We start from the raw sequence: 11,160 nt of genomic DNA, 5'->3' as shown, positions 1-11,160 counted from the left end.
GTCAGTACTTTTATTTTATTTGTATGGGTGTGAGGTTTTATTTTTCCCATTACAGACAAGAGTTGCTTTTCATCCCAGTGGATGTGCCTGGAGGAGGGCACGGTCGCCAGCACACCGAGGGACAAGTGTGTGGTACAAGCCCACGGCTCTTTCAGCCTTCAACGAGTTAAGACAAAAAGAAAAAAAAAGAAAAACTGTTTGCAGAGCCTGGTGTTTTTCAGAGCATCTTGTTTTTCACAGACTGGATTCCCGCCCACATTACATCAGGCCGGCCGAGAGTCCCGCCTCATTTCATCAGTGTCTTTGAGCCCTCCTGATTGGCTGAACCTTTAACGCTAGGTGCATTCGCATTGGGCAAGCGTCCCATGGGGGCGTGCCTGGACGCTTCGTCCCGCCCCGCCAGGACTTGTTTATGAAGCTGAGTACAAGGCAGTGTTCGGCTGTCTGCGCTGCGGAGAGGGGTGTGAGGAGGCTCAGCTCTGCTGTACACGTGATAACAATAGATACGGCGCTGACATTGTTCTCTGCGCAGTGGAATACGACAGGCAGACGTATACCTGTGCAAGCTCCGTCAGTGCGTATGTGTGCCACCATAATAACGATGAGGTTGTCACCGCGGGCGGCTGCTCCAGTTCCAGAAATCATCTGCAGTCACTGCAGCGGAGTGTGCGACAACAAAGTCAAGGTGAGCGCCCGTCCTGGAGATGGTGCCCGCTGTGCTGCGCTACCGGACCGACTTCTAGCAGTGTGCGATTCCGCATGTAGGGTGCCGTGCAGACGTCGCTTTCTAGGAATGCGCAGATCGTCCCCGGGATCGTCGTGGCCATCTGCCCGATCCTGTTTCTGCCTAATCTCTGCGCCTCATTGCTATCCAGGCGCCGGCCATTCATTCGCCTTGGATGCCTCATCGTCTTTGTCGTCAGATGTCGCAGTGTTTGCACTAGTCCTCTGCTGTATATAGTGCTGGCTACATGGAGTCCGCTACTTCTGCCTGCTGAGACATGTAGGGGCAAGTCTGGAGAGAAGGGGGGTTCATCAGGGGCATTGGTCTTGGGACTAGAACTGGCACTGGCATGCAGCATCATAGGTTCCCATTGCAAATAAACATGCCCGACCTTGTACTTGATAAAGTCTTGTAACTCTCCTGTATGGAAGATTGTGCGCAAGTGGTGTAACCAGTGTAGAGGTGGTTTACCTGCAGTCCCATGTAAGAGCACAAGGGACAAATACTTGGATGGGCGACCTATATTGGTATGAGGCGCCTCAGTGATGCATTGCCTCTGCAGTAAGCAGCGGCTACCTGTTGGGAAACAAAGGAATGTTTACAGGGGAGGCACTGCCTGCTCCTCCGGTATTAGATGTACACCTGTATGACGGAGCAGACAGCCACTGTAGAATTACAATGATGTGACATCGCAGGGTCCCTATTACAGGGGAGGCACTGCCTGCTCCTCCGGTATTAGATGTACACCTGTATGACGGAGCCGACAGCCACTGTAGAATTACAATGATGTGACATCGCAGGGTCCCTATTACAGGGGAGGCACTGCCTGCTCCTCCGGTATTAGATGTACACCTGTATGACGGAGCAGACAGCCACTGTAGAATTACAATGATGTGACATCGCAGGGTCCCTATTACAGGGGAGGCACTGCCTGCTCCTCCGGTATGAGATGTACACCTGTATGACGGAGCCGACAGCCACTGTAGAATTACAATGATGTGACATCGCAGGGTCCCTATTACAGGGGAGGCACTGCTTGCTCCTCCGGTATTAGATGTACACCTGTATGACGGAGCCGACAGCCACTGTAGAATTACAATGATGTGACATCGCAGGGTCCCTATTACAGGGGAGGCACTGCCTGCTCCTCCGGTATTAGATGTACACCTGTATGACGGAGCAGACAGCCACTGTAGAATTACAATGATGTGACATCGCAGGGTCCCTCATACTTACCTTTATGGCCACTTCAGGAGCCAATTTGACTTTTTAGTGAAGTATTTTTATCCATTTTTGGTCATTATGACAGTCAAGGTAAACCTATCTGGACAATATTTTGACTCATTAGACCACGGTAAATGTGCCGGCATATTCTTTTTCCTGCTCCATCATAAGAAATATCACATTTCCGTAGGTCCGCCATTGTCCGTTCAATGAGTTTGGCAGTGATCGGTGAATGGACCTCTATGAAATGGTCAATTCTTAAAGTCTCATCAAGGAAATAATACTTGGCTTGTTGTTTCTTCCAGGAATTGGGTATCCGAATCCCTCGCCCTGTAGGTCAAGGGCCTAGCAGATTCATCCCCGAGGAAGAGGTTGGTGTGTTTTTTTTTTATTTAGTTTTTCTATCTTGTAATAAATATGTATCATTCAGACAAGTAGAAACCTGTATGTATAGATCTGAGAAGACTTGTAGGAGGCCTCCTCTGATGTATTGGGCATTGTTATGGATGGGGGTTTCTGCAGTCTCTGGTTTAAGCAAACAGTCCAACCTTAATACCGTTTTATGCCCTCTACAGATTCTACAAGCTGGGATGGAGGATGCAAATATGCACACAGTGTTTGCTGATGCTTTTGCAGATATGGGTCGCCTGGATAATATCACCCTGGTGATGGTTTTCCACCCGCAGTATTTAGAAAGCTTTCTGAAAACACAGCATTACCTGTTGCAGATGGATGGCCCTTTACCTGCCTGTTATCAGCACTACATAGGGATTATGGTAAGTCCTCCTCAGATGTGCCAATGTCCATAGTCATACCCTCTACAATCCTGAGCGTGTATGAATTCCAGAATTCAGGAACACAGGGTTGGAAAATAGCATGTACTGACAGCAATGTGTCTGTCGCTCTTTCAGGCCGCGGCCAGGCATCAGTGTTCTTATCTTGTTAATCTACACGTCAATGACTTTATTCAGAGTGGAGGAGACCAGAAGTGGTTGAATGGTCTTGAAAATGCTCCACTGAAGCTCCGTAATCTAGGAGAGCTGAACAAGCTGCTGGCACACAGACCTTGGCTGATCACAAAAGAACACATTGAGGTACACACTTGTAGGCTCCTTTGTATCAGGCTGGCACTGTTGGCTACAAGGCTTGCAACCAGTTTTACACCATCTATTGGTGTAGAGTGACACGTGTATTAATTTTTTTTTTTTTTGTGTGTGTTTGCAGCAACTGCTCAAAACTGGAGAGCATAGCTGGTCTTTGGCAGAGTTGATCCACGCAGTCGTTCTTCTTGCTCACTACCACTCATTGGCCTCCTTCACATTTGGCTGTGGCATAAGTCCTGAAATCCATAGTAATGGTGGGCACACTTTCCGTCCCCCATCTGTCAGTAACTACTGCATTTGTGATATAAGAAATGGCAACCATGGAGGGAATGAGAGTCGCCAGAGAGCAGGAAGCTTGGTAAGTTGGCTAGTTGGACATGTCAGAGTTTGTGCATTGTTTCTAGCCACCGGTCTAGGCCCAATTTATTTTATTTTAAGAGTAACAACTGGCAAATGCCCCATCACGAAAAAAAATGACAACTTGCTGTTCTCTATGGCAACCAGTCAAGATTTTACAACCTTTGGTAGCTTTGCCCTGGGTAACATGAGTGTTTCCATATATTAGGGTCTCTGTAGAGCCCATGTTGTCTATTGGCACTAGAAAAGGTTCCTCAGTATCAAGAGCCAATGCATTTTGGAAACCTCAATGGGGTCACATATAGTCCTTTGGCTAGGATACATAGATGTGCCCACTCTCAAGAGAAGTCCTGTATAAAGACTGGAGGCAGTTTCTGGAAAAACTATATATAGTTGCATATTTAATGTAAACTTGATGACTTTAGATAAACGGGTTCCCTATTTCTTCTCTATAGAGCTCTGATTCTTCTTGTGAAGTTGAAGTTCTGATGGAGAAAATGAAACAGCTTCAAGAATGTAGAGATGAAGAAGAAGCGAGTCAGGAAGAAATGGCTACACGCTTTGAAAAGGAGAAGACTGAGAGCATGCTCACTTTTGCTCCAGGTAGGGCAATGCCTGAAAGATGGGCACACTGGACGTTTCCGTGACAGTGTGTCCTATGTATTATCACAACACGGGCAAGTAAAAAGGGCATTCTCATCTTGGCCTTCTGGCATATCCACAGAATATGCTATAAATGTCTGATGCAGGTTTCACCTCTGGGACTCTGCACCTGTCTCTAGAATGAGGTCCCCAGCTGCTCTATAAGTGAATAGAGATGTGTTTGGGATTTCAGATACCCATTGTGCTATGCTGCTTTCATAATGCAGATAGAAGTGAATGAGAGTTTGTTGTGGAAACGGCGTAGAACAGTGAGCTCAACTGTTTCTGTATTTCTGAACACCTCTCTGGTCATTCATGTGACAACTAGATGCCCAGGATGGGGTCAGGTAACCCCTGTTCAAGAGACTGGGGCGAGTTCCAGAGGTGGGTCCTGCGTCTGTCAGACATCCACAGGACATGCCATAAATGGCTAAGATAAGAAATCCCTCTAAACAGTATAACCTTGGCCCATTAGATGATTGTCTTTCATTCTCTGTAGAAGATGAAGATCCCCCTCCAGTTAAAGAGGTCTCAAAACATTTTGAAGACACAAGTTATGGCTACAAAGACTTCTCTCGCCGCGGGATGCATGTTCCCACATTCCGAGTACAGGTAAGTCTTCTATATAACCACCCTAGAGGGGTGTATTCTTTAGAAAGGGCCATCTATCGATTATATAATGGATGTAACCTATATGCATGTTTTGATACAGCATTCTGTTTGGTAAATCTGTACGAATCGGGCTAGGTTCATATAAGTGACATTCAGTGTGTATACTAACCATTCACCTCAATGGCGATGAAAAACAAAACATGATTGGTGACAAATACATAGACATTAATGAGATCTGTCACGAACTGCTTTATTTCCTTAAAGAGGACCTTTCACTAGTTTAAAAACTAACTATATCAGTGGGCAGAGCGGCGCCCAGGGGTCCCCCTGCACTTACTAGTATGTCTGGGCGCCGCTCCGTTCGCTATGAGCCCCAGGCTATGAGCTGTGCGCTATGATTGGCCAGCGCTGCAGCAAGGGACAACCCTAATACAAAAACTCCGCCCAGTACAACAGAGGGAGCTGCAAACACCGGAGCCTATACTGGGCGAACGGAGCGGCCCCCAGACATACTAGTAAGTGCAGCGGGGCCCCTAGGCGCCGCTCTGCCCACTGATATAGTTAAGTTTTTAAACTAGTGAAAGGTCCTCTTTAAGGCTACATTCACACGACCGTATGTGTTTTGCGGTCCGCAAATTGCGGATCCGCAAAACACGGATACCGGCTGTGTGAATGTAGCCGGCCCTATGATAGAAAGGCCTATTCTTGTCCGCTTTTGCGGACAAGGATAGGACATGCTCTATCTTTTTTGCATTGAAATGAATGGGTCTGCACCCGTTCCGTGCAATTGCAGAACGGATATGGAGCCAAAAATAGTCGTGTGAATGTAGCCTAACAAACATACTGGGGGTCATTTACCATAGCTCTATGCCAGTTTTCTGGTGTAGAAAAGTCACAAATGTTTGTAAGTTTGCAGGGAAAATGACTTTTTGGCTTTTTTCAAAACCCTTGGGAAGAGGCGGGCTAAGGGCCTGACTTTTTTAACGCGTGTCACGCATTACACCAGCTCAGTTCTGGCTCATGGACAGCGGAAGATGCTGAAAATGTACTAAGAGGCATGCGCCACTGAATAAATTGGGCAGATCTTCCTCTGGCTGGCATTTTTACTAAGACTGGTATATGAAACACCAGAATTACTACATGAACCCCACTGCATGAGAAAAAAAATGAGTCTCTGGGTACATTGAGAAGGGGCATATACAGTGTTCTACAGTTCCAGCAAACTCTTTGAGACCTTAAGAAATCTGATCTGCCAGGTTTATTGACCTGTAATGCAGACTTTAAATCCCCAGCATGGCAATTTATGCTACATATTTCAATCACATTTTTCGCCCTTTGCAGAGCATAGAGAGAAATCTGTAGCATATCTGCAGACAAATCCACAACAAATCTGCATATTTGGAAGCACATACGCCACCAATAGATCCATTTTCATATGCTAATTACACCACAGATTTTTCTGCTATGTAACAGAGGAAGGGCACAAGGAAAAGTTTTATAAAAAGACTCCAAAATGGTGATTAGGGCTGCAGCCATTAATCGACTTTATCGATAATATTTGATAACTGGATTCGTTGTCGATTAATCCAGTTATTGAATAATCGCTGATTCGTTGCTATGCGGGCGGTTTACTTTACTTGAAATCAGCGCATCTTTATTACCTGACAATGAAGCTCCAGTAACAGGCAGAGCGGACGGCACACCACACACCACACACCACACACCATCCACAGATCCTCCTCCCATAACAAATTTGTTTTAATATGGCCTTTGAACATAATTCTACAAGTAAATTTATATAAACCTTTGTTTTGTAATCCCCCCCCCCCCCTATTAATCGATTAAATAATCGACTATTCAAATAATCGTTAGCTGCAGCCCTATTGGTGATATTAATGGACGTGCATGTATTTACTACAACAGACAGTGCTGACAGATGCTCTAGCACTATGGTAGTAAAGGCAGCAAGGATTGTGGAGCTCTGTATTCCACCAATGGAGTCCAGTTACACATCACATAAAGATATGAAAGTTATAAGCAGTGGAGGGAACGCACGTTTTTTGGGTCCTAGCCTAGTATGAGTGCTGCATTATAATTAAACCATGATTTTTATTTGCAGGATTTCAGCTGGGAAGACCATGGCTACTCCTTAGTTAATCGGCTTTATCCAGACGTTGGGCAGCTACTAGATGAGAAGTTTCACATTGCATATAACCTTACTTATAACACCATGGCAATGCACAGTGATGTAGATACCTCAACACTACGGCGGGCCATATGGAACTATGTGCATTGTATGTTTGGAATAAGGTGAGAGATTTTTCTGATTATATCCTTCTCGTGGTTTGTAGTAGTTGAGTCACAGCCAAGAAGAATGAAAAAAATGTAGACCATATTTTAGGATTCAGTTTTGTACTAAAGCCAGTTTTAGTAATAAAGGTGTTGTGCCAATAAAAACACTTATCCCTTATCCAGATAAGAGATAAATGTTTGATAATGGTTGGCCCGATTGCCGGAGCCCCCAGCTATCATGAGAACAGGGGTCTAGAAGTGCCGCCAGACTTCCCCATGAGAAGGGAGCAGTAGTATGCCTGTGCTTCCTGCTCTCACGTCACTTCTATGGGACTGCCGCTCAGCAATCGGGCCCCCCAGCGATCAAACAGTTAGGCCCCTATCCACAAGTGTTATTAGTGGCACAACCCGCTTGAAATGCCCATCCTGATGTGTATGATTGAAGCAGAAGCTTAATTGCCTCTATTTTGATAATTATGTGATTTGAGGTTTGTCTCCTTATGCGGTCATCCTGATATTTAATTATTTTTTTATTTTATTTACAGGTATGATGATTATGACTATGGAGAAATAAACCAGTTACTGGACCGCAGCTTTAAAGTTTACATAAAAAATGTGGTGTGCAGTCCAGAGAAGACAACCAAAAGAATGTATGACAGCTTCTGGAGGCAGTTCAAGCATTCTGAAAAGGTGAGCCATGGTGAAGGCCAGGCGACTGAGAAGAACATTGCTGCTCTTTCTTATATTGGACACTCTACAGCTTTGTAAAACAGAAATGTATTTTTACAGTAGGGTCGTGTGTTATGCTAAGTTTTAGATCAAGCTTGCTGTAGTGGCCACTATGGCAAAGCAGTCCACTTTAATGATTGGTTTGAGCTTCATATAAGGCTCTATTCACATCACATCTAAAGGCTGTTTTAAACTGCCAGATTTTCGAGCGCCAATGGGTGAAAACACATCCATCAGTGCTCGTTTGCACTGGCCTGATTACACGGGCCGATGCAAACTGCATATGGGATGAACGATTGCTAGCGCAGTCATTCCTCCTGTATTCAGTTCTATTGATTTTCGGCAGCACATCCATGATTACACAAGGAGATGTGCTACCGATAATTGGGCATCTTTGATCCGGATGAAAGATTCCCATCGGTTGACAAACATGGGCTGCTTGATTATACGGGCTAGTTATATAAAACAAGTTTCCTGATTGATCTGAAAATCGTACAGTCTATTAGGGCCAAGCCTTACGTCAGTCATATGTGTTGGGAATGTTCACTGACGTAAACCTCCAACAGATGTTGCCATTGGCTTTTTTTTTTTTTTTGCTACTTATAATCCCTATACTGCGATATATTAATAGATAAATGTTATTAATCATTTTCGTTCAGTAGATAATTAAAAAAACTGACTTATCATATGCAAATTACTTGCTTGTAGCAGCTGCATCCTCCTCTCATAAACACGCCCCCTCCTCATGTTGATTGACAGGGCCAGCAAACGCGCTCTCTGCTGGCCCTGTCTGCATTCAAAATCTGGCGCCCGCGCCGTACCTGTCTTCAGTCGGCGCAGGCGCACTGAGGGGAGGACGCTCGCTCGGCCGCTCCATCCTCAATGCGCCGGTGACGTCACATCTACACCTGGCGCAGGCGCACTGAGGAAGGAGCGGCCGAGCGTGCGTCCTCCCCTCAGTGCGCCTGCGCCGACTGAAGACAGGTACGGCGCCGGCGCCAGATTTTGAATGCAGACAGGGCCAGCAGAGAGAGAGTGTTTGCTGGCCCTGTCAATCAACATGAGGAGGGGGCGTGTTTGAGAGGAGGATGCGGCTGCTACCAGCAAGTAGCCGCCCTACTTGCTGGTAGACCGGCAATTTGCATATGATAAAAGTCAGTTTTTTTTAATTATCCACCTAACGAAAATGATTAATAACATTTATCTATTGATATATCGCAGTATAGGGATTATAAGTAGCAAAAAAAAAAAAAAAAAACTTTAGTGGGGTGATAGAAGCCCTTTAAATGTAGCCTAACATTGGAATGGCCTATTATTATGCACAACTTCACTTTCTGGCTCTTAAATAGTCAAAGCAGAATACTTCTGAATTATCACTTACATTGTATGTGGCAGGGGCAGGTTTATGCTGGGGAAAAACACGATTCATAGATGTATAAACATTGAGACTATTTAATGTGTATGTTTTGCTGCTTGATACTTGCTGCAGTGGATGTTTTTATGTTGTCGCTGTAAACCTAACATTTTTGCCTTGTTTCACCAGGTCCATGTTAATTTGCTTCTTATGGAAGCAAGGATGCAAGCTGAACTCCTTTATGCTCTGAGAGCAATCACTTGGTATATGACCTGACTTCTGTCTTGAATGACCCACAGTGAATGTTCCACAGGGAAATCTGTCTGGACTGCCGACTTCCCTTGCCTTTTTTGGTAGCTACCTTTTTTCAGAAGTCCATTGTGCCATATTTCCCATCATTTCAGCTAGTTGGTTTCCAGTGGGCTGACAGTTGAATGTTGTGAAAGACATGTCGCCTTGCAAACCTGCAACTCGTGAACACACACAACACTGCCTGGTTCCGTACCAGACCTGTGTGTTTTTGCAGTGATGGACTCTTTGGAAGTATTGTGGATGGACTGGGAAACATGTGCTTAGTTTCCCACTAGGACTACAGTGGTGCTGCTCTCCTGGTGACAAGATGCGGACGTTCCCATTAAGCTAAATAAACACATATGGATACTGCTACAACCTGAGCCTTGTTATAACATACAGAAAGTGTGCATTCCCATACACTTGTGCATGTCTTCTCACCATATACAGCAATTCTCAAACCTCCAACCATAACTTGCAGATTTACAGCTAGATCACTGGCTGCGTATATTGCTGTACAAAAAGCTGTGAGATATTACATTTGAATTTTGTCTTCCTTTAAAGTGTGTGTGTGTATATACATATTTCTCTTCACGCTTTAAGTCTGACTACAGGGAATGTGGAATACCTCTTGGTTGTGGGGTGCACACTTGGGAATCACGCTGCTGTGCTCTGACAGCAGTCGGGGTAGAAGGAAGCAGTTAGCTTAACTGACCTAGTGATTCACTAGTCGTTCGCTGCTGCTGGAAAAACACCCGCGGTTTACAGTTTAAAACTTGATAACGATGTGAATGTTAAATGAAAAAGTAGTTGGTTTTGGAAAACAATTGTATGGAGGGGTTTGTATTACAGAAGTTCAAACTGGTAAATATCTTTTGACGCTTTTTCAGTATTATTGTTATTTTCTAAATAAAAATGAAAAAGAAAAAAAAAATAGTAATGTTTTGTATTTATTTCTAATCTTCAATAGCCTCCATAAAGGAGTTGTGCAGGGGTTTTATATTGATGACCTGTCCTCAGTACAGGTCATCAATATCAGATCGGAGGGGTCCAACACTTGACATCGCTGCCAGTCAGCGGTTTTGAAGAGGAGGTGGCGCCCTATGCGAGTACTGCTTCCTCTTCATTATAGTGCGCGTTGTCTCCCTTGCAGCAGTGGTGTAGTACAAGTACTCGCTACATTAAGTGATGAAGCGAGTACTTGTAATTACACCTGCTTTCAAGATGACAGGCAGTGTAATGAAGAGGAAGTAGCGCTTGCACGGAGCACTGCCTCCTCTTCAAACAGCTGATCGGTGAGGGTACCGGGCATAAGACCCCCACCAATCAGATATTGATGACCTATCCTGAGGACAGGTAATCAATATAAAAATTGAATTAGCCAGGGCATCTATCTGCAGGACATTTGTGTTCGATTAGGTCGACAGGTTTGATTCGGTTCTGAATCAATTATACCTGAAAGTGCTCCAATTGCCCTATAAATTTGTGTGTGATGTTATGAGGTCTCCTAGGAATGAATTTTTCCAGCTCATCACAGCACAACAGGAGGTTGTTTCCCCTTTGACCTTTTTGGAACCGTAAACAGATAGGTTAAAAGGTCCCTCCCACCAGTGTTCTTCCTGTCCCTACAGGGGATAGACGCAGAGAGGTTCCCTGCTTTAGGGTTGAAGAGATTCTACAAGAACTTTCAGGGCCTAAGGCTGGGACTAGGATCTGGGGGTGTCCGGCCTCTCCTTCCAGGTCTCGAACAGCCTTGCTAACACCTCTCGAGGTAGAGGTCCCTTAGTAGCCCGGAACCCACTTGGCGGAGTCTGAGCCTATAGGTGGGTTCT

At 45.0% G+C, this 11,160-nt stretch overlaps 1 protein-coding gene across 1 annotated transcript; it reads left to right on the top strand.

The window, feature by feature from the left end:
- Positions 1 to 436: 436 nt before the first annotated feature.
- Positions 437 to 9,925, top strand: SESN1 (sestrin 1). Its single transcript, XM_040428853.1, has 10 exons — positions 437 to 685; positions 2,254 to 2,319; positions 2,524 to 2,724; positions 2,860 to 3,042; positions 3,173 to 3,409; positions 3,864 to 4,011; positions 4,550 to 4,662; positions 6,782 to 6,972; positions 7,500 to 7,644; positions 9,227 to 9,925. The coding sequence occupies exons 1-10, from the start codon at positions 581 to 583 to the stop codon at positions 9,311 to 9,313; spliced, it is 1,476 nt and encodes a 491-aa protein (XP_040284787.1). The 5' UTR covers positions 437 to 580; the 3' UTR covers positions 9,314 to 9,925.
- Positions 9,926 to 11,160: the final 1,235 nt, after the last annotated feature.

Source organism: Bufo bufo, chromosome 4, assembly GCF_905171765.1.
Source record: "Bufo bufo chromosome 4, aBufBuf1.1, whole genome shotgun sequence".
In the NCBI taxonomy this organism is placed as follows: Eukaryota; Metazoa; Chordata; class Amphibia; order Anura; family Bufonidae; genus Bufo; species Bufo bufo.
The sequence above is the reverse complement of the archived record's forward strand: the minus strand, read 5'-3'. Positions and strand labels throughout refer to the sequence as shown.

Excerpts from the sequence above, each read along its gene's own strand:
- SESN1 (XM_040428853.1), top strand. The coding sequence starts at position 581 with ATGTGTGCCACCATAATAACGATGAGGTTGTCACCGCGGGCGGCTGCT. Across the intron at positions 2,320-2,523 it reads GATTCATCCCCGAGGAAGAG|ATTCTACAAGCTGGGATGGA; the intron begins GTTGGTGTGTTT and ends TGCCCTCTACAG. Across the intron at positions 7,645-9,226 it reads AGTTCAAGCATTCTGAAAAG|GTCCATGTTAATTTGCTTCT; the intron begins GTGAGCCATGGT and ends TTGTTTCACCAG.